The sequence below is a fragment of the Diachasma alloeum genome, unplaced genomic scaffold, assembly GCF_001412515.2.
Source record: "Diachasma alloeum isolate Michigan unplaced genomic scaffold, Dall2.0 Dall_scaffold_00340, whole genome shotgun sequence".
Classification (NCBI taxonomy): domain Eukaryota; kingdom Metazoa; phylum Arthropoda; class Insecta; order Hymenoptera; family Braconidae; genus Diachasma; species Diachasma alloeum.
In genome coordinates this window covers 87,042-110,947 of record NW_021680479.1, presented here as the reverse complement: position 1 = coordinate 110,947, position 23,906 = coordinate 87,042, and the positions used below count along the sequence as shown (strand labels likewise).

General features: G+C 33.5%; 2 protein-coding genes across 5 annotated transcripts in view; one reads left to right on the top strand and one right to left on the bottom strand.

The window, feature by feature from the left end:
• LOC107040697 overlaps positions 1-3,853 on the top strand; it is a 4,272-nt gene extending 419 nt beyond the window's left edge. The window contains exons 2-3 of the mRNA XM_015260894.2: positions 1,771-1,926; positions 3,190-3,853. Coding sequence (XP_015116380.1) covers positions 1,771-1,926; positions 3,190-3,398 — 365 coding nt within the window. The 3' untranslated portion in view covers positions 3,399-3,853. The remainder of the gene's footprint in view (positions 1-1,770; positions 1,927-3,189) is intronic.
• A 3,532-nt stretch (positions 3,854-7,385) lies between these two features.
• Positions 7,386-23,842, bottom strand: LOC107040699 (coronin-2B). 4 transcript variants are annotated; one of them, XM_015260899.1, is made up of 9 exons: positions 23,589-23,658; positions 17,594-17,768; positions 15,484-15,681; positions 12,799-12,915; positions 11,354-12,103; positions 10,066-10,183; positions 9,760-9,983; positions 8,250-8,318; positions 7,386-8,017 (listed from the first exon to the last, which is right to left on the bottom strand). In XM_015260899.1, exons 2-9 carry the CDS (start codon positions 17,609-17,611, stop codon positions 7,832-7,834), a joined length of 1,680 nt encoding a protein of 559 aa, XP_015116385.1. In that variant the 5' UTR covers positions 17,612-17,768; positions 23,589-23,658; the 3' UTR covers positions 7,386-7,831. The 4 variants fall into 4 exon arrangements, with proteins under 4 accessions (XP_015116385.1, XP_015116382.1, XP_015116384.1 ...); XM_015260896.1 differs by lacking the exon at positions 17,594-17,768 and having other exon boundaries at positions 23,589-23,842; XM_015260898.1 differs by lacking the exon at positions 23,589-23,658 and having other exon boundaries at positions 17,594-17,895.
• Positions 23,843-23,906: the final 64 nt, after the last annotated feature.

The following is a 23,906-nucleotide window of genomic DNA, read 5'->3' as shown; positions in this document are numbered from 1 at the left end:
GGGGGGGGGGGGTGAAATAATATTTGTTATTTCAATATTTGAATATTTAAGAAATAAGGAATTAGAGAGTGTCTATTAAGTCCCTTACGAGATTTAAATGATTTTGTAAACTTTCATTCAACTGATGGAATGCATTTTTGTTGAGAATTATTATTGGTTGATTGCGATTTGTGGAGCAATAGACAGAGACTTTTTTTATTCTGTTCTTTTTTTTTAAATATTTGTAATAGCTTTCAATTTTTTTTGTTTTATTTCAATCAATATTTATTTTTGTTTATTTTTATTGAGGGGGGGGGGATTTATCAAAAGTTGGATGTAAATAGGATTTTAAACAGTTGATGAAATGCTATTTACCATAGTATTTAATTATTCGGGCTTGAAGGAGAGATGAAATAATATTCATTTTATATCACGATTTGAATATTTTAAGAATATTAGATTTATCTCATACATATGTAAATTTTACATTTAGATTTTTTAAACTTTTGTTCAAATAATTGAATGTTTTTTTTGGAGAATTATTATTGCATGATTGCAAAATTTGGAGCAATAGGACTAGACTTTTTTTATTCTATTCAAAGGATTTTTTGTTCATTTTCACAGCTGGGGAATTTAATAAAAATTGGATGTCAATAGGGTTTCAAGTAGTTTATGAATTACCATTTGTAGAAGAGATCAAATAATATTTTCTATTATACTCCACTAATTTAATATGTTGGAAATATTCGAGACAAAAAGAATTATTGAAAAGAATTGAAAAAGAATTTTTCAATCTCCTTTGAATAATTGAATACATTTTTTTGGAAGCTATCAATTATTTAAAATTGTATTTCTCTCACCCAAAGTTCATTAATTTCTATTATTCTTTTATGAGTTATTATCAAGTTTTTTAATTTAATTTTTTATTTCGTTTATAGCGTTCTAAGTAATTTATGAATTACCATTTGTAGAAAAGATCAAATAATATTTTCTATTATACTCCACTAATTTAATATGTTGGAAATATTCGAGACAAAAAGAATTATTGAAAAGAATTGAAAAAGAATTTTTCAATCTCCTTTGAATAATTGAATACATTTTTTTGGAAGCTATCAATTATTTAAAATTGTATTTCTCTCACCCAAAGTTCATTAATTTCTATTATTCTTTTATGAGTTATTATCAAGTTTTTTAATTTAATTTTTTATTTCGTTTATAGCGTTCTAAGTAATTTATGAATTACCATTTGTAGAAGAGATCAAATAATATTTTCTATTATACTCCACTAATTTAATATGTTGGAAATATTCGAGACAAAAAGAATTATTGAAAAGAATTGAAAAAGAATTTTTCAATCTCCTTTGAATAATTGAATACATTTTTTTGGAAGCTATCAATTATTTAAAATTGTATTTCTCTCACCCAAAGTTCATTAATTTCTATTATTCTTTTATGAGTTATTATCAAGTTTTTTAATTTAATTTTTTATTTCGTTTATAGCGTTCTAAGTAATTTATGAATTACCATTTGTAGAAAAGATCAACTAATATTTTCTATTATACTCCACTAATTTAATATGTTGGAAATATTCGAGACAAAAAGAATTATTGAGAAGAATTGAAAAAGAATTCTTCAATCTCCTTTGAATAATTTAATACATTTTTTTGGAAGTTATCAATTATTTAAAATTGTATTTCTCTAACCCAAAGTTCATTAATTTCTATTATTCTTTTATGAGTTATTATCAAGTTTTTCAATTTAATTTTGTATTTCGTTATTTTTTTTCATTAGCTAGAGGCATTGAGTGTTACCGATGCAACAATACGAGTGGTAAACACCAGTTTCAGTGTAATGAGTTCCTAACAGATGATATCGATATGGTACCAGAGTCCTGTGATGATGTCTTCGGGGCTCAGTACTGTGTCAAACATGTGGGACGTTACGAGGGTAAAAAAATAATTGAAAAGGCATTTTGGGGGCTTGCAGACGGAAATTCACCATTACTCTTACTAATCAGCTATTGATACCCTCTTGAAATGAATAATTTTGCACGTGAATAACTGCCTTTGGTAGAATTAATTATAATCTTACTGATTTCTCGTTAATTTAATGAATGGAGCACTCGGTATAAAATGCTATCAGTGCACGTCGGCTACTGAGTGGACCTGTGGAGAGGGCTTTCTCACTGAAGACGCGCAGCCACCTGAGAGCTGTGATCATGTTTTTGATGCTCGGTATTGCATTAAAACCACTGGACGTTATGGAGGTTCATAAATAGCGTTAAACTAACATTGGGATGTCTTCCTGCACTTTGTGAATTAATTCTCACTTTTGTTTTAATTTTTCTAATTTTTCTCACTTCTTTTTTTATTAAGAATACTCACTCCGCTATTTTCAAGTACCAGAAGTATTTGATGGTAAATTTCGGCAATTTTTAAAAAAATTTCTGTATGTGAAAAATTGCCGCAATGAAACATCTAGAAATTTTTATTTTTCAATAACACCCATTAACATCCATCCAATTGTTTTATTCAACAAAAGCAATTGAATAATTTCTTTGAAAAAATTAGTTGGAAAATATTGAAAATTATAGGACTGGGGAAAACAATTTTTTAAACTTGTTTATTTATGGGGAGTACTGATGAGAGTAATAATTTTCCATTCAGCAGAATGGAAAATAAATGAGAAGTTTTGACGGTAGAAGATTTTGTCAATGGATTAATTGAAAAGAAAAGGAAACAGTCAAATCCAAAGTCCAGAGGAAGACCCAGGGTAGACCCAGAGGAGAAAAAGGAAAATGTGATGACCACATGTTCTTTTCTACCGAATAGAAAACTATTATTCTCATCAATATCCCCAATAATAAAAAAAGTTAATAAACAAAAGTTGATAAAAAAATTGTTTTGCTTGAATCGCGTGAAATAGTCGTTTTTCGCCTGTTTCATTTAGCCCCACTCTCTGAATTTGAAATAGTGTCATTGAAAAATGGAAATTTCATGCCTACACTTTTTTTTAATAATAATGAAAACCAAAAAAAAAAATTTGTCCATGAAAATTTGCGCTATAATAACTTGCAATTGATGATATTCAACATTCGCACATCCGCTTTTTATTCTCTCGCCATTCAGTCATTCAATTCAATCTAACCATTTACTTCATTCAATTAAATTTCATCTCTCTTATTTTTATAAAAAAAAAATTATTCACCAGGTGGCATTGGAACAAAGCGTTACTGCTCCTCAGTGCACATGGGAAACTACTGCAATTACGCAGAGCAGGTGGGTGACTCCTTGGAATACAGGACCTGCGTCTACACCTGCTCCTCAGACGGTTGCAATCCCGGGACTAGGGTCACAACGAGTGCAGGAACAATATCCCTAATTACGATCTTCACACTCCTCTACACGTTCAGTAGATGAGCATGACCAACAAAATATTTTAAAATTCGTCCACAGTCCGTCCTAGAATAACTGATATTTTCAATGAATCTCATTCCGTCCCAAACTAGACATTAGAATACAATTATTATTTAGTGCTCTAGGATTTTTACGAGATTTTGTACGAACAATTGTGTAAGGAATCTACATGTTGGCATTCAGCGTATTAATTTCAGGGTATTAGACACTGATGACGAGCCATTAGTGCGTGGATTATTTATAGACTTGAAACGACATCTGAAAAATAACATGCCTTCTTCGCATTACGAATACTCGACTTCTTTATTCTTTAAAATAAGCTACAAATTATAAAATGATTCGGTTTTACATTTCTACGGATTTATATCGATTTGTACGTACAAATACTAATTGTGTTGTAGCGTGATTGTTTTTTTAATAAAATGAACAGGTCTGGTCGTTTGTTGAATGATAAAATAGTCTGAATATATGAATCGACACTTTCTCTTTGGCATTTGTGGCTTTATTTCGTAGGCTTAAGGCAACACACGTGTCATTGTGACTGGCTATCTTCAAATATCCTTTTTTACGTCTGCTCGTATAGTCCACGTTAATCGAACTGGTACCAACTATTGGCACATGTAAAAACATTTCTCTCTAATTGTGCGGTTCAATCGACTGAGGCAACTTTAAGGTTTAGTCCAAGACAATAGAATAGGGTTTTCTTGGGATTGTCCCCATGTTTTTCGGGGATAAGGTTTATACTATTTTTCAGCCATTCAAAAAATTCTGGCTATTCTAATTCTAACGAAAAAATTCGAAGGAATAATTCTAATGAATAAATTTGTTACCAACAAATGATGATTTTTATGATGGAAAATTGATTGTTTATGAATGATTTATAGAAAATGCTCGTAATATTCAAAAATTGCAATTTTTTAAATTATTTCGTCAATCTTCGGTCAAAAGTAAACTTTCCATTTTTTTTTCAGATTTTTAAAATGTTTTCCAACGGTTCAATATTGAGATTTCAATTTAGACCTGGAATAAATAATAAAATCATGGCAAAATGTCGGGAAATTTTTGGATCAAATGAAATCTCTGATGTTCGACTACAAAGGTAGAAACGCATTTTACTGGGGAAACAAGTGGGAAATTGCTCTTGTATTGCAAATAGTATAGTTATTTTTGATAATAAATAAGCAATATGCTTTCGAATGGCTATTTTGCACAGCATTCCCTTCTATCATGGATAATTCATTGTTCATTTCATTTTATTAAATTGAATAAGATTTCTTTTCAACTAATTTTGTCAGATTTTCAACTTAGTTGAATGTTATCATCATCATTATTCTTATTATCCCTTTCTTCTATACAACCGATTGTCTATTTTACAGTTCTATCTCTCCCCTCAGCCCTTCGATAAAATGTTAATAGAAAAATTTTATTTACACATACTTGAATGAATTTGAAACATCACATTTGAAGAAACCATCAGAAAGTTCACTTTCAGGGAAATTCATGAAAAATTCGAAATTTTCAACAATCATCATAAAAATCAAATCAACCAATATGGCTATTGTAATCATCTTTTAACTTGGACTTAATGGCATTAAAACAAACATTTTAAACTATGATTAAATTCATTTGAAGCATGATATTCAAAGATATCCCCGGAATTCTGATTTTCAAAAAATACAAAATTTTTGCAAATTTTCAAATAAATCAAAATAACGATTATTGCTATCGCCTTCATCTTCGAACTCGGTCAAAAGGATATCCAAACAATTTTTTTAACCCATCATTCAATCAATTCAAAACATTTTTTTTAGTTATCGTGGGACAACCGGTTTTCGAAAAAATTCGAAAATTAAAAAAAATAATCGAAGAATTAAATTTCAATTAATGGCATTGATAAGGCTCAACAATACCTGTAATTGAAAAAAAAAGATTCAATTGCATCCAATCATTAACACATACACATACGGACGAGGTCTAAGGACTTTTTGGATCATACTGGGTCTATATAATACAAAAAATGCAAAACCTAAATTTGAAATTAGCCAAAGTAGTTGGATATCCTTAAGTCATCTAAATTTTTTTCCAGAAATCCATAGGCACCACCTCTTGGGGGCTATTGTCTTGGGATATACCTTAAGCTGCGTAAATGTGTTCCCATTACAGAGTAGACTTCTAAGAAATTAAAAAAGGCAGCTTTTTCATCTGATTTGAAGGCACAGCTAAATTTGATGTTCTCATTTGGGAGTTAATACACTGAGACAACAGATTTTTACGAAAGAAGAGAAAAATCTGCTAAAAATTTCCTCTCAATTTTTTTACATCCATTTTCCCCTATAATAAATGAAATTCAGAGGCAATTTTTGGCGGTTTTTTTCTCTTCACACAGATGAATTATGAAATTGATGAGATATATGAGGGGCAAACTCAAGAAATTAGCTTAATCCACAACATCGAGGTATTAAAAATACATATAAACATTGTAATATACAAATCAGTACAAATTGATTTGAATAATCATCATAGATTCGTTCTCCTAACTCTAGATACTCCACAGACATCAAATTCTAAACCACAAGATACTCGTAAGCTGCGAAAGAAAAACGAGAAGAAAAATTTATATGCTCCAGGATCATAAATTCCAAAATTAATTAAACAGACATTACAAGGGGAATGGATAAAAACAACAAAAAAAAATTACATGAGTGAATCACAGAGTCAACTTAACTTACAAAATGTCAATCTAAATAAAATCATCCTGTTGTTCTTCAATCGTTAAAAAAACAAAACGAATAATTCATTGAACAATGATTAGGTCCATTTCATATTTTCAATACAATAATTATTGCAAACGACAAATGCAAAGCGATGTTTCTCTCAGCACAAATCGTTTATAGAGTTTCAGCACAAAGCATACCAATAGCATTTAATTTTCAATCACGATTCGTCAGAAAGGTGATCCATCTTTTCTTTCCCGACAAAATTTGTCCGACATTTTTTTCCTTTTCCTTTCATGGCTTTTCATTAATTCAATTTACAGGGGAGAGTGGGGCAAAATGAAACAGACGAAGAACGACTATTTGACGCAATTCAAGCAAAAAATTTTTTTTATCAACTTTTGTTTATTAACTTTTTTATTATTGGAAGTACTGATGAGAATAATAATTTTCGTTTCGGTAGAAAAGAACATGCGGTGCGAAAAAATCAGTGATATTCGAAAGCCCTGTATAGCGTAGCGACTACCTCCACAGATGAATCCCACTCCCCTGTTAGATCTCGATCTCAACGTCCACTAGTCAGCTTGTCCCCTGACTCTCCAGCAGCCAAACTAAGACCTCGTCATCGCTGCGTCTATGGTCTCTCCTCATTCGAAACTCCCGAAGGTTTTTCATACATTTCTCATATCGAAACGACAATATTAATAATTTTCACTAATTTTATCCACAGTTCTCTTTTCAAGTAATATGAAATATTTCATCTATAATTCAATTGATTAGATTAGGGCGATTACACTTTTCTTTTTTCATTCGACTGAAATTCAGCATCACATTTTCCTTTTCCCCCCTCTGGGCCTTCCACTGGACTTTGGATTTTGCTGTTTCATTTTCTTTTCAATTAATCCATTGGCAAAATCTTCTACCGTCAAAACTTCTCAATTATTCTCCATTCTACTGAATTATTATTCTCGTCAGTACTTCCAATAATAAAGGAAAGTTAATAAAGAATTTTTTTTAACTTGAATTGCGTCAAACAGTCTTTTTTTGACTGTTTTATTTTGCCCCATTCTCCCCTAACAAAAAAAGAGTCTTGAATATCGAATTTCCTTTAATCATGATGTATTTGTGGGTAGAACATTCCTAATAGACAAAAATGATCCACTTCCCTAATAGAATGCATTTTCTGTAAAATTTTATACAACATACTTTCTGTGATATTCACCTCTAAAAAATGGGAATTTCGTGAAAACATTTCTTATTTGATTCAAACAATTAATTAATAAATAATTTATTTATTTCAAACAGTTGTTGGTGCCTTCATCAGCAACATATGAGGATAGAAAAACCCAATCTCTTACGAAAATGCAATAAATTAAGTCATTTACAATTTTTTCTAAAAACCCATCCCCTTTCAACCTAATTATCAATAGAATTTTATTTTGTTTGTTAGTAATCTTATACCCACACACTGAGAATTGTTATTACTGTTATTAATTTCTTACTAAATTGAATACTGAACAATTTTTTTTCTAAGTAAATGACACTGACTGGGGGAATCGTAAGGAAATAAAGAACAAAAAAAAATGCTAGAATGCGATTTTGCGGGAAAAATGTCAGGGGAATTTTGTCGTGAAAGAAAACTCGTTGAACCCTCAGAATGATTTTCTCTCCTTCACTCAACCAAAGTCACTTGGTTCTAATAATTCAGTAAAAAAAATTATCTCAATTATTCTGTAGTTTTCTCAGCTGCTCCTCGAGTTCCTTGACCCTCACTTGGCTATTAGCAAGCTGTCGTCTAGCTAGACGCAACTCATCAGTCTGTCTGGCATATGCCAGTCGCAATTCAGCTTCGTTGTTAGGTATATCCACAGACTCCATGATCTTGTTGTCGTTGAGGGGTGCATTGTTCTGGGCAGCAATAAAACGTCATTGAATTTTCAAATTTACTTTCCCATCCATCAAGACATTCCCAGTCATTCCAAATGTTATTCACTGAATTAGTTGAGCACATGAACGATTAGGAATTATGATAACTATAAGTAGGATGAATAGCCAGTCCGGATGCTTGGATTTGATATCGATGATCAATGGCACCTAAACTATGTTAGTTTAATTTCGGGGAATAAATAGGCAAACCTACCTTGTAAACATTGGAATACGCCCCGAACTTGCTAACGAGCTCATAGAATTGGGTGCTACATCTTGTTGGCTTGATGGACCATGCAAAGTGTTAGTGTGTTAGATAAAACTCAATGAAACAATACAATAGTATATCATTTACAATTTAGTGAACAATTTGTTGATCGAATTTCATTTGCTGTTTCGTTTTTCATCACTTGTCATTTAATGCTTGTCATTTTTTCAATTGTTCATCGGATTTAATTCTTGAATTATGCAATTCTATTTTATTGTGAGGATTGAGAGAGGTCACAGTAATTTTTTTAAATTTCTTCTTTATGTGAAAATATTCATTTTTTATTTAAAAAAAATAAAAAAAGATTTCAATTTAGAAAATTAAATTTAGAATTTAGTGAACAATTTTTTGATCGAATTTCATTTGCTGCTTTGTTTTTAATCACTTGTCATTTAATATTTTCAATTTTTTTAAGTGTTCATCGGATTATTTTTTATTTTATTCTTATTTTTGAATAACACTCATTTTTTATTTAAAAAATTATAAAAAAACATTCAGTTATTATTTGATTGAAGGAGCTGAGTAGTTTCAAATTTCGTGCGATTGAATACACAAAAAAATGTCGTTAAAAAATATGAAAATTGTGGGACTAGCAGGGTTTTTACGAATCAAATCGAACAAATCGAAAACAATTCGATTCACAATTACAATTACACTTTCCGATAAGAAATAGAGAAAAATGATAATTAGATGGATATTTTCATCACTGAAAACTCAACCAATAATCAAATTACTATAAATCTAGAAAATTATATTCATTTATTTATTAGTTTCTTTGATTTTCCTATTGAAAATCGTCATTTTTCTTTGTTTTTTCGACTCGAAAAATGGAAAAATCCCCATTTTCGATCAGAAATTAAAAAAAGAAAATCATTTGATGGCTATTTTTATCACAAAAAGCTCAACCAATAATCAAATTACAATAAATCTGGAAAATTATATTGGGAATTGCCCGACTTCATATGAAAATCGTAATTTTTCGTTTTCTCGCAAAAACCCTATTAGTCCTTCGATTCTCAATTTTCCTCAACGAAATTTTTTTTCGTGTATTTCATATGACTTTTCCGCAACATCAATCCTATGAAATTTTAAATCACTCAATTTCTTCTGTTCAATAAAAACGACTGTCACTGAAAAATGAAAACTTCCTGATATATCATATCTAAACTTTTTTAAAAACTAAAGAAGAAATTTAAAAAATCCCCAAATATTTCCATCAAATACTTCTAGAGCTCAAAAAAATGGTGCGACCCCCTTAAATTTCCACGATTAAATGACATGTAATTCTTCATTTTCAAAAATAATAAATTCAAGAATATGTGAAATTTCACTAATCGTGAAACAAAGCATCACACAGAAGCGAAGTTACAGTTGACTGACGATTGAATTTTCTCCATAAATGGAGAATCATTGAAGTAAAACACGAATATTGAGAGAATTGTGATTGAAGTCTCACCTGGATGGTCACGTGACCGAATCTCTGCTGCAGCTGATGGATTTTCGTGCTCTGATTGTTCGAAGTCTTCTGGCTCTTCTCAATATCCAGAGGATCAATTGGTCGATAATCGGGGATTGTTTCTGTCGATAGAAATGCAAATTTTTTTTTCGTGTTCACATCAGCTGCTGGAATTGACTGAGGGGGCTTGTACACTCGAGGCTTGTGTGTTGTGATGCCTCCACCTGTAGCTCAATAAAAGAAAAACCATTAATGGATTGATTCATTGAGTAATTGGTAGTAGAAATAGTTATTTATGGGGCTCACCTGTTTTCAGGGAGATTAGGAGGGGTTGACTGTTGATCCCGCTAATCCAATCTTTCGCTGATAATGCGGGTGTGGTGCCCACTGTATCTGGATACAAGTCTTCTTGAAATTGATCACTCTGATAATAAAAAAGACAGGAGTATGAGGAATCGATGGTCCGATCCTTGATAAAAGTGTAAAGATGCATTTGGATATTGAAAGATGGGTTGTGGACTCGAAGGGGGGTTTAAAAATAGAGCAAGAGATGAACAGCTGATAAATTGAGACATGATTATCAGCGGTCGTATTGCATTTTGCAATGAGAATGATTATAAACAATTAATTGAAAAAGGGAATATCGAAGTTGAGGGGAGAAAGGGTATCAACACATTTCTGGTAATAAAAATTTGGTACTCGAAAAGGGTCATGAGGGTCAGAATAAGGGTTATGAGGGGCAGAATAAAGGTCGCGAGGGTCGGTGTAAGGGCCATAAGGGTCACAAGGGTCAAATTAAGGGCCCAAATGAGGATAACAAGGGTCAAATTAAGGGCCCAAAAAGGATAACAAGGGTCTTAATAAGTCTCACAAGGATCAGATTACGGGTCATAAGGGTCAGAGTAAGGGTCACAAGGATCAAATTAAGGGTTATGTGTGTCCGATTAAGGGTCGTACGATTAAGGGTCACAAGATTAATGGTCACAAGGGTTAGATTGCGGGTCTAAATAAGTCTCACAAGGATCAGATTAAGGGTCATAAGGGTCAGAGAAGGGTCCAAATAAGGGACTTGGGGATCAAAATCTAAGAGCCAAAAACTAAGGTTCACCAGGGTCAAAATAGGGGTCACGAGGGTTATAATGAGGGTCCAAATAAGGGTCATGGGAGCCAGAAAGTAAGGAACGCAAGGGTCTCAAAAAATTTGCAACTCTTGCTTGTGACTCAAGAAAATTTGGATCACAGGGATCAGATTAAGGGCCCAAATAAGGATAACAAGGGTCTAAGTAAGAACAGAGTTCAGATTAAGGATCCAAATAAGGGTCACAAGGATCAGTTAAGGGTCACGAGGATCATATTAAGGCTTAAAGGGTCAGAATAAGGTCACGAGATATTCGAAATTAAAATTCCTAAATTAAGGGTCGAAATAAGGGTCACGAGGGGTATAAGAGGGTCATAATGAGGGTCGCGAGGGTCAGATCAAGGGCCACAAGGGTCAGAATAAGCAGCATGGGGTTCATGTAGTGGTTGGCGAGCGGAGCGAGCAGGGGTAGCCCCCTAGTATAAAAAAATCAACCAATATAGTTCTTGATCCTACCTTCCTGGGCACAATCATGGAAATAGGTTCACACATTCCCCGAGTGGCGTGCAGCTTGAAGAACCTGAAGACCTCACAAGTGCTAGTGTTGATCCCCCTCTTGGGCATGACCCCCAGGCCCCTCTGAGGATTCCCGGAAATGAATTGGCTGAGGTAGTGGACCCATGGTGCCTCATTAACGTACTCGTAGTATCTGATGTTGCCGTCGCCCTTGCCAGCCAGATAAACCACGTTGGTATCGCTATCGCAGAAGGGGAAGACAATGCCACTGGAGGAATCTATCGTCTCGCAGGCCAGTGGGCTCGACAAATCGTGCTGACTCCAGACTGCGTACTGTCGGTCCGAGTGTTTACTGAAGCCAGTTGTCAAGAGGCGTCCTGTTCCACCCAGAAATACGACTTTACTGGCTTTTGTGCCCGCATGACAGACACCCTCTGACACTACTATGCTGGAGCGGGGCTCGAAGACCCTCAGCTTCTTGTCCTTGCAGGTGGTGGCCAGCAGGCTTCCGTCTCGGTTCAGGGACATGCTGTAGATGACGTCCGGGTGGCGATCGATTATGTTTATCGCCTCGCCCCGGTTTATGTCCCATACGATTATTAAGTGGTCGAAACCAGCGCTGAAGAGGATGTTCTCCGCCACTGGGTGCCATTCGATGTAGGCGACTCGGCGCTTGTGGCCTTGGAGCTCCACCAGCCATTCCGTTAGGTTGCGGGAGAGACCTCCGTCGGGGATGTGCCATAGCTTTACCTGTTTTTTTTGGAGGAGGGTTTTCAGCAGTTTTGAAGCAGTAAAAGTTGAGTTTGGAATGTTGGGATAAATAAAGATATCCTTATTTATTTATTAAGGATATCTTTATTTATTTATTTACTTTTAAGGATATCTAAGCATCTTTTACAGTTTTATACGGCTCGTACTACAGATTCAGCCATTTTCAATCATCAAATTTGTCAATTAAATTGCATGAGAAAAATTTGAAAAAAATCAAATTCAAATTACATTTTGCACAAGTTAGTTATTTTTTTAATTTAATTTATTTTTCCATAAATAAGTGAATTGAATTGAAATTTTTTGGAAAATTTTAAATTAATCAATTCCTTCTGTTAAATAAAAAATTAATATTAGTGAAAAATGAAAATTTCATAATGCGTCACGCCTACATTTTTTTACACATAGAAAAAATAATTTTAAAAATTGCCGAAATTCCCCATTAAATACTGATATTACTTTTAAAAAACGGTGTCCCCCCCTTTAATTAGATTGGCTTTGAATTAATTTGCCATCCACAAATAATTTCCCAATTTCTTTTTCCAATTAAATTGACAAATTTCCATACCAATAGTAACTGTAAAAAGCTGAATATTTTTAATACGGGAATTTCTACACCTAGGATAAATCTTCCCGATTACCACCCAATCAAAATAATTTTAATGAGTTGGACTTACGGTACAGTCGTCCGAGCAGGAGGCAATGACATTATCATTGAACGGATTCCACTTGATATCCAAAACGGGGCCAGTGTGTCCCGTAACTCTGTTGGCATTGAAATCGAGTCTCCCAGTCTGGGATGAAAAACAAATAGAGTTTAAGTAACGATATCGATTGACTATAGGAAAGTGATTGATTCCAGGAATCGGCGTCAATCATTAGATTATTAATATTAAGAGAAGTTGGACGTTAAAAAAATTGGGGTTCACTTAATATTTATAATTTTTCTAATTTCGTTGAAGTTTGAAAAATAATAAAATAATTGATAGTAAGGAATTGCAAATCGACTACTGAAAAAATCATTCTAAATTTCATAAAATCTTCCTAACTCAATTATTGATTTCTAAAATAATTGGGAATTTGAATATTGAATTGATGATTAATTAAATAATTAAAAAATTGTTGAGTAATATTTACCAATTGAGTAATTCAAAATTCAACATTCTTAAAAAAACGTATTTTCATGAAGCCTGCCGGACAAACAAAAGAGAATTGAATACCATTCTATGAAACATGAATAAACGAATCACAATCGTCCAGATCAATTAGTTCAGAGGAAAATAGAATAATTCAACTTTCTTAATATTGCGTTTACTAAGGTTTTCTTCGAACAAAGTTGATTAGAATTAATAGCTAGAATTATGAGATTATCTCACATTTTTGACCTTAAGGATAGGAGAATCCGAATGCAATATAGTGAAAATGATGATCGATTTTTTCACTTTGAACAAATAATATTAATATCCAAATACAAAATTTCTGATATGAATAAAAAGAAGCTGTGACTCAATATTCCAAATGGAGTTTTAATTTTTCATTTGGTGCTGATAACACGAGATGACAATATTCTAAGCACGGAATTATATTGATGAGATGAACAACAGATTAATTGAATTACCGTGTGAACTAACTAAAAATTGATAACAGTGTGGGCACGCACTTTTACCAGAGTATCAACAAACATTGAATTCCAGAAATTCACACTCTAAAGTGTGTTCCAGAAGGAATTGAATTGTAATTATGATTAAAATCTTATTCAGTGAGCGTAGGAATCAGAACATGAGCAAATCATTTATTGTAATATGAAAATTTAGCAGCTGATAAATTGGGACATACGATTCTCATCGGTCGAATTTCTTTTTGCAATGAGAATGTTTATGTCGATGTCTGACTGATTCCGATGAAAAAAGAAATTCGGGAGACATGTCCACTCGCTTTGAAAGTAGACACACGAGATGTAAATAGTCTCGAGAGATCGAAATAAAAAAAAATAGTGGGAGAATAGCTGATTTGCTGGGTAACGATTAACATCGAGAAATAGCCAGTGAAAGTGCGTTTTTATCCATTGCCGGCCTCAAATACGTGCCAAACAAACTGTGGAGCATCTTTCTTTTTCTCTCCTTGTCGTCATTAACAATAATTCTAGCCACGCGAGGTGAATCCGCGGACCAAGGTCATACAGACTCATTCACACATGGAGAGGATTATTTTAATGTGTCTTCATCTGCCTCGAGTTCATTAAAAATGGTTAATGGGGTTTTTGTTCATGAGGAAAGTGATATCCTTCCGCTGAATTATCTCCTGTATCTGCTCGAGATAATTTTGCGGATGTTTAATTGTTTGTGAGGAATTAATAATGTAATTAACGCTGAGAAATTGAGGAGATCGTCGAAAAATGTTCGAAGATTTTTGTGAATTTTTTTTCAGATTTTAGTAGTTTTTTTGTGTTTGACAGATTGAGAATTTGAGTGTTTTAGCATTTAGTGTCTTTTTAGTCTGAAATGAAATGGTTTATGCGAGATTTACAGGAGTAAAAACATAACTTAAATTTTGAAGATGACAATTTGAAATAAAAATCTAAAAAAATTAGAAAAAAATGAATAAAAATTTTATGTCTGATACGAAAATTATCGTCAGTGTCAAACTTTTGTGATAAATAATTTATGTTTCTGGGTATTCCGAATGTATAGGATGCTTAGTCAAACGAGCAATTATTGGTTAAGAAAATAATTGTAGAAAGAATTTTTTTATTTTTGTTTGTTTTTTATTTTAGAATTTTTTTTTTGAAGTTAAAATTCATATGAGAAATTATCAATGATGAATAATTTTTTTTTCAGGCATTATAAATTCATTTTTCTTCACTACATTCAACGATAAATATAACTGAAATTTTGAAGATGAAAATCTGAAATAAATTCCAAACGAAAGTTGATATGAATAAAAAAAATTCTAGTTGAGTTTGTGTTCATCTTGAAGTCCAGTATTATTAATGATAATTAATTCAGACGTGACATAATAACACAGAGTCTCACGAGAAAATGAATTTTTAAACATTGGAAGAAAAAATTAAAATGTAGAAAAAAATCTTAAAAAATTGGAAAAAAATAAATAAAAATTTTATGCTTAATACGAAAATTCTCGTCAGTGTCAACCTTCTGTAAACAATTGTAACAATCTGTAACAATTGTTGCGAGAATTTGATGGATTCATTTTGTACTCTTTTCAAATAATTCTCTTTCATGTACGAAATTATCAATGATGAATAAATTTTTTTCGTGCATTTTAAATTTATTTTTCTCACTGCACTTACCGAATACTAATTTAAACGATAATGGTTATTATTTTAGGTCGACATTACTCACGTTATCGAGGGGTACGACGAGAAATGCACCACCTCCAGCAACTTCCGTCACAATGGCAAGAAACTTTGGATTAACAGCGCAGAATTGCGAGTCATGGGCGTTCTTCGTTATCTTAATATTGTCATAGCACTTGTCACGCTTCGCTGGTACACCATAAACATGGCGAAATTTGCTGCTACGCACACCACGGAACCACAACTGCAATTTTCAAATGCTTTATTATGATAATTTCCGGTGCTACTTGGAAATTCTTAACAACATTTCCATGAAATTTCAGGGCGTTTACGAGGAAACTAATTATGCCTTTGAATTTCACTTCAATCATTCTGCAGAAATTATGAAAATTGAGGAGTGTATAATTTCTAATTTTCAATCAATCGGAGACTCTATTCAAGAATCAATATTGATTAAGTGCAGTTTCGAAGCGGTGAAACGGCTCAAGTCGATTTTACTAGTCAGTTTTCAATTATAATATCTCGGAATCTAAGGCAGACAGCAAAATTTTTGTCAAGAACTTTTTTGTAGGTCTCAATTCATTCTACGAAAAAGGTCATTACGGAAATTTCTCTATCTCCCGTAGATTCGGACATAACCCTGGAAAACGCAGCTAACAGCTAAGTCGACTTGAATAGTTTTACCGCTTCGATACGCGGATTCATCTTACGGTGAATATCAATTATTTCTTCTTGAGATACATTTACTTGAATCAAATAAAACAGTCCTTGGCGTCAAGTCACATGTATTCACCACAAAAATGGAAAAGTTCTATTTTTTTAACCTAATGTAATCTCCAGTCGAGAAATTTTCTACTTTTATGAATTGATGAAAAATTCGTAGCTAGGAGATGATTACATTGAGGAATTAATTGAATGTTGTTTTCTCGAATGAAGCCGATGTTTAAATTGAGCTTTCCGTACATCACATTGAACGAAATTTGTGATATCCAAGTTTGTGTTGAATTGCCGAAATCTGTGATTCTGTTATTGTAAACTAATGCGATTTTTTTTAGTCAAGAAATATAAACTTCTTTCAACGGAACGACCTCTTACTACAATCTCAAAGCTTTTTCCGCGTAACAATATTCATCCTGATTCGCCATACGAAATGCTCACTTCAATTATAATTTACTTGGAGCAACGAATGATCGTGTTGATTGAGATAACAACGTATTTAGTCATGAGAATAATTTTGATTTTTGAGTGAACCAACGAATTTCTGGAGTTGGCAAACTTTTGGCTAGAAAGAAATCAAATACTCTCATTATTGCGACAAATAAAAGAAACTTCAATTCTAGAGAAGTTCAATTTCTCCCAATCAAATGTATCTCAAGAAGGATAACTGGTATTCACTATGAAATCATGTTTATTTGAAAATTAACAACCGAATGACAGTTGGTTCAAAAAAAATTCTCTTGATAAAATCTATTTTTTCTGTCAATGTTACATTGAATTCCCCTAAAACTTGACGACATTTTCTGCTTCGCACAAATCCCTTATTATGATAATTTCCGGTGTTATTTAAAAAATTTTAACAACATTTCCATGAAATTTCAGGGAGTCGACGAGCAAATTAATAACAACTTTCAATTTCACTTTAATAATTCTGCAGAATTTATAAAAATTCAGGCGACTATAATATTCAATTTCCTTAATCTTCATTCTAAATAAAAAAACAATGTCTTCACAGTTTTTCAAACAGTTTTTACTTTTATCAACCCAACACTAAACAACTCCAGAGTAAATGGAAAATTCCGCGAACACGCGATGGCTATTTTCTAATCCTATAGCCTTTTTTTCTCCAGCTGGGCATCTAGTTTACGAAGCGATCGAAAGTTGTAGAAATTAATGTTCCTTTTTACCAATGATTCAATTAAACATCAATTCCGCGATTAATGAGGGGAATAGCAATTGACGCCTCAGTTCCATCAATTCGATATGAAAGTGATAGCTGACGAAGGTAAGAACTGTTTTTATCGATCAAGTTGGGAATAGACAGGCCTCGACCCAATTTGCCCCCCGAGCTTTATTATCTAACGAGGCAATTACTTAAAAATCAATGATAATTTCAACTACTGGAGGTGATTGGATGCAGAGCAATAAAGCCAACTCACCTGTTTATCGTTGGTCATAATTTCCGAGTGGAAATGATCTCACGTGTTCATGTGATTTTCGATAAATGTGCAGGAGGTACAGTTTTTCGAAATAAATCAAAGCAATTTCCATGCAACAACTGAAACAAAACTCAGCGAATCTCTCTAGTTCCGGTGCTTTCGGCAACTGAAGTTACTGAAATAATACGAAAACAATGCAAAATGCTAACTACAAAATCATAAGGTCTCAGTTTATTGTGATTGGTGCAGTTTTATCCGGAGGACTGCGATTATTTAGCGGGAGGGGTTTCACTCCCGGCGAGCACTCGACACTCACTGAGGCACATTTGTTGGGAACCCGAAAGGCTGTTAACGCGACTCCCTTCTACCGTCTCTGGTTGCCGTTTTGCTGCATGATATCAGGCATGAGTATAGCTTATAACGGAGCAAGTGTAAACATTCGGCGGTGACTGTAGTTTGGTCAGGAAATTTGGAATTTCAATTCCGCTGGAGGAGGTGAAACATACTAATGAGATGAGAGAGACTTGAAGTCGTATTTTTTATGCTTAAGGATATCTGAGTACTTTAACTATTTTTTCCGCAGGGAAATGATTCTCTGCTTTTGTTGGTGGCGTTTACAATGATTGTGTTATTTTGTTTTTGATTTTGCGATTTTTTATTTAAACTTTGAACCGTTGGAGAATATTTTAGAAATCTGAGAAAATTGGAAAGTTTATCTTTGGGAGAAGATTGATGGAGTAATTTAAAAATTTCAATTTTTGAAAATTACGAGCGTTTTTTATGAATAATGTATAGACAATCGGAGCCGTAATAAAGTGGGAAATTGCTCTTGCATTGCATATAGTAGTTATTTTTGCTAATAAATTAGCATATGCTTCCGAATGGTGATTCTGCACATCATTTCCTTCTATCATGTATAATTCATTGTTTATTCCATTTTATTAAATTGAATAAGATTTCTTTTCAACTAATTTTGTCAGATTTTCAACTTAGTTGAATGTTATCATCATCATTATTCTTATTATCCCTTTCTTCTATACAACCGATTGTCTTTTTTACAGTTCTATCTCTCCCCTCAGCCCTTCGATCAAATGTTAACAGAAAAATTTTATTTACACATAGTTGAATGAATTTGAAACATCACATTTGAAGAAACCATCAGAAAGCTCACTTTCAGGGAAATTCATGAAAAATTCGAAATTTATCGTAATCATCTTTCAACTTTGACTTAATGGCATAAAAACAAACATTTTAAGCTATGATTGAATTCTTTTGAAGCATGATATTCAAAAATATCCCCGGAATTCTGATTTTCAAAAAATGCAAAATTTTTGCAAATTATTAAATAAATCAAAATAACGATTATTGCTATCGCCTTCATCTTCCAACTCGGTCAAAAGGACATCCAAACAAATTTTTTAAGCCGTCATTCAATCAATTTAGAAAATTATTTTCAGTTATTGTGGGACAACCAATTTTCGAGGAAATTCGAAAATTAAAAAAACTAATCGATGAATTAAATGTTAATTAATGGCGATTGATAGGGCTCAACAATACCTACATGTGAAACAAAAATATTCAATTCTATTCAAAAGATTCAATTTTATTTATAAACAACGAATTTTTTTAAAAATGACAATTCTGTGCAAAATGTAATTTAAATAGCGCTGAATATTCATGCTTTTTATCAAAATTTTCTCACACAATTTAATCGACAAATTTGATGATTTAAATGTACCAAACTGTAAAAGTTACTTGGAATCCTTAAGTCGATTTAGCCATTAGCAGTTTTCGACGAATATCTCCGAATCTAAGAGAGATAATGAAATTTTCGTAATGACCTTTTTTGTAGCCCTCAGTTCGCTCTACAAAAAAAGTCATGACAAAAATTCCGCTATCTCCCTTAGACTCCAAGATATTTACTGAAAACTCGCCAATAGTCAAAATCGACTTGAACCGTTTCAGATTCGATTGTTCTAAAGAATTATCATTGAATGATTTGAGCTATTCGAGGTGTTTTGCTTGAGATCATATTGAGAAAATCAATGAAAGGACGGGGGAAATCAATCAACCGAAGATGCGTAGATTTCACTTGCAGTGAAAACACCCGACAGAACCAGAATTTCAAACTCGTCCCTCGCACCGACTAAATAATCATAAAATGGAATAAAAAGTCAGCACTTGGGTGAGGGAAACTGCGTGCCCCTAATTCGTCGCGATGTCATACCAATACGAGAAACTAAACGAATATGAGAGTGAGCTTTCGCCAGATGCCCCTGTGTATTCCCATAAATCAAGTGGAATAAATGTATTCACGCGAGTGAAATTTCGATGATCGCTCTGCCCAGAATTTCGGCAATTTTTTTTTTTCATCCTGGCTGGGATTAATTATACACATTGGTGGTACCTCGTCATTCCGGCCCAGGGAAAGCGAATTAAAAGGAGAGAGGGGTGATGCTGATTAAAGTGGGGGAGGTATTTTTAGTTCTAGGCCAAAATCGATTCTTCAGGATCGAATTGCAAGTGTCCGTCCGTTAATTGTCAATTTAATCTTGGAGTTCGAAGCACAGGCACGCAGCCTCCGAAATATCTCCTTTAGTGTTGAAGTGTCTTCTTTGCTTCCGCATGGAAGCTTTGTAATCGTTTAAATTTAAGGTTCTAATTTTTTGTAAAATTGGATATGTATGGGGTCTTTTTTCGTATTTTCTCATGAATATAACCTTCAGTACGCTCTATTCGTTGACACCAATTAAAATTCAATTTTTCATCAGATTCGAAAAAATTGACATTTTTCCAAAAATCGATTTTTCAACGATCACTTAAAAAATTGTCATCAAAATAAGTCATGGGTCAAAAACTTGATAACAATACCCTCTTGATTCCATCATAATATGATGGGGGTCGCACAATTCGTTGTTGAGTTACAGCACATTGTTTATGCGATTTGAAAGAGAAAATCGGTTTTTTCATGATTACTGAAAGAATCATCAGTAATAGCAATTAAATCAGGACTTGAAAAGTATATTTCAACGGCTTCTTAATCAAGTTGAAAAATGGTGAGAACAGCATCATTGCTTATCAAGTTACACAATACCGTCATGAGCTTTTTATATAAAAATCTCCATCTCTATTAAACTCAGCTACCAGTCTATTATGTTGAATACTTATTCATATTGATTCATGCTCCCGAGTAACTTCTGACAGAACCTGGGTTAAACTCCGGCTAAATCCTGAATAAACCCTGATTAAATCCCGGCTCTACACTGATTAAACCTTGATTGAACCTCGATTAAACCCGGACAGAAAACGAATTCGAGTCTTGAGAGGGTCTGAATGTAGAATTATTTGACAGAATGAAATAATACGCAAAATTTTGATGACATTTCAATTGATGATAGTACTATGACACGAAAAAATAGAAGAAGAGAGTAGTGAAAAAAAGAATTTAAAAAAGAGAACCCATTCCAAAGCAAATTGTCAATTTATTGTCATCAAAATGGAATTAGTCATGGCTCAAAAAATTGATAACAATACCCTCTTGATTCTATCAGAATATGATGGGGGTCGCACAAGAAGAAGAGAATAGTGAAAAAAGAATTTAAAAAAAGAGAACCCATTCGAAAGCAAATTGTCAATTTATTATCACTAATTACTACACTAATTTGTAAAAAAACACTGTCCATTGTCCACCTGTTTAATATGACAAGTGAATGAATAAAGAATTTTAAAAAACGAATAAAAGACACGAACGAGTGAACTGAATAATAATTCCCATGAAATATCACCTAGCTCTCATAAAAAGCTCCTCAATTCGTCGATAAAACTCGAAAATTTCTGTTTCTTAATGAGAATCATCAGCAGTTCTCATTGAGTCTCTCTCCTTCTGACATGCCTCCGTGTTCGGCGTTGAATGCACATCGTTATTATGCCCGGACACGCTGGCTAAACCTCTAATTACCGTCTATTACCTAATTTCGAGTTAATTGCACTGGCTTCCAGTCTGAAAAGGCACTCAGGAAGTCCAGGAAGACAGTTTAATGCGAATGGAGTTCTCATCTCCTCCATAAATATTTTTTTCAGCTGCATTCCCTCGACTCTACGGAATTCCCCTCGATGATATGCAGACGGAAGCTTTTTGAACGGGCTTGGAATACCTAATCAACTCCTTCTATTCGGAATCATCACTCCAATGATTTCGTTAAATTTGGATAGTCAACGTGAAATTAGGAGCTTTCGCCCTAGTTTCCAGACCTCTGTGACATTTCCCGAGTCATTAAGGGGAGAATACACATACGTTCTCATGCATTGAAGATCGATTATATATTTCTAATAACGAATAATTAGCGCAAAAAAAATTGTTTATTGTTCATTTGCCCCGCGGACGTTTAAAACGTTAAAAATAGTCCAGGGCCTCCAATTTTTGAACTACAAAAATTTTTCTCTCTCTCAAAATTAAAAAAAAATGTGGACAATAACAGTTACGAATTAGTTTTTTGAAATTCGAGTGCTACCCAGCTAATTTCGTTTTGTTTAATATAGAAATTTGCGCCATTCATGTAAGCAGGCAGAAAAATTCTGTATTCTTTCAGAAACATTTTTCGGGTTGACAACTAATTTTTCAAACACGATAAACAATTCATTTTTGTTATCGTTCTTCGTTGTCGTTATATCGTTCTTCAATAGCCCGTGACTTTTAAAGCTCAAAGACTGACAGAAAAAATTAGTTTTATCAAGAGAATTTTATTTGAACCAACTATCATTTGGTTGTTAATTTTCAAATAAACATGATTTCACAGTGAATACCAGTTATCCCTCCTTGAGATACATTTGATTGTGAGAAATCGAACTTCTCTAGAACTGAAGTTCCTTTTATTTGTCGCAATAATGAGAGTATTTGATTTCTTTCTAGCCAAAGGTTTGGCAACTCCAGAAATTCGTTGGTTCACTCAAAAATCAAAATTATTCTCATGACTAAATACGTTGTTATCTCAATCAACACGATCATACGTTGCTCCAAGTAAATTATAATTGAAGTGAGCATTTCGTATGGCGAATCAGGATGAATATTGTTACGCGGAAAAAGCTTTGAGATTGTAGTAAGATGTCGTTGAGTTGAAAGAAATTTATATTTCTTGACTAAAAAAAATCGCATTACTTTACAATAACAGAATCACAGATTTCGGCAATTCAACACAAACTTGGATATCAAATTTCGTTCAATGTGATGTACGGAAAGCTCAATTTAAACATCGGCTTCATTCGAGAAAACAACATTCAATTAATTCCTCAATGTAATCATCTCCTAGCTACGAATTTTTCATCAATTCACGAAAGTAGAAAATTTCTTGACTGGAGACTACATTAAGTTGAAAAAAAATCGAACTTTCCCATTTTTGTGGTGAATACATGTGACTCGACGCCAGACTTATTCGATTCAACTAAATGTACCTCAAGAAGAAATAATTGACATTCACCGTAAGATCTTATTTAGGGGAGGGTCGAGTAAAATGGACCCTTTACTTTTTTAAAATTATTCATAACTCAGAAACAAATGTAACAATAGAGCTCAGTTCAGGCTCATCTCAAAGGGAAACAATCGTTCTTTGTATTAAGAAAAAAAATCATTAAATTTCATCAACATTTCAACCCGTCACTAATATTTTTAAAAAAGTCAAAAGTGTCCAGTTACCTCAACCTCCCCTATTTGAAATTGGTTCAGCCGTATAATCCTTGTCTCAAGAAAGAAACATCTCAATAAAACAATTTTTCCATCAGTGCACTAGTCTCTCTCCCCCTCGTCCCATGACCCCCGACAGCAATAAAACCACGGACAAATGTCAGAGGGAGTGAAAGAACGCCGGTGAGCAGTGACTCCGAAACAACTTATATACAGAAAGCGGGAGGACGTCTACAGCAGGCGTACGTCCTCCCCCATAATCATCAATCCTCTCATGACAAAAAATACCGAATGACAATTAGGAGAGCGTATTCTTACTCGCTCGCTGGGCTTGTAGCACGCTCTCGCGTCGACCATATTGTTCAACAAGTTGAGGGGTTCATCCTTGCCTTCCTGGCTGTATTTCGACTCGAGATCTTCCCTCATCTCACGCTCTCGCACGCTGTGGCCCATGTAAATATGTAAATGTTCCTCTGCACTCAACTTCACGGATCACTTCAGTCCCCCCCCCACCTGTTTAATTGAATCCGGCTTTTATTTTTATTTTTCGATCCCCCACTTGTCACTGGTAATTCTCGGTAAAAACTGGCGTGTGTGGGGCACCAGTTCGATACTCGACCCCACGATTTCGTCGAT

Bases quoted from the DNA above. Each gene is read 5' to 3' on its own strand.
- LOC107040699 (XM_015260896.1), bottom strand. From the start codon at position 23,723: ATGGGCCACAGCGTGCGAGAGCGTGAGATGAGGGAAGATCTCGAGTCG. The intron at 12,104-12,798 runs GTAAGTCCAACT...CAAAAAAAACAG, and splicing joins CCTGCTCGGACGACTGTACC to GTAAAGCTATGGCACATCCC. The intron at 9,984-10,065 runs GTGAGCCCCATA...ATTGAGCTACAG, and splicing joins CCTAATCTCCCTGAAAACAG to GTGGAGGCATCACAACACAC.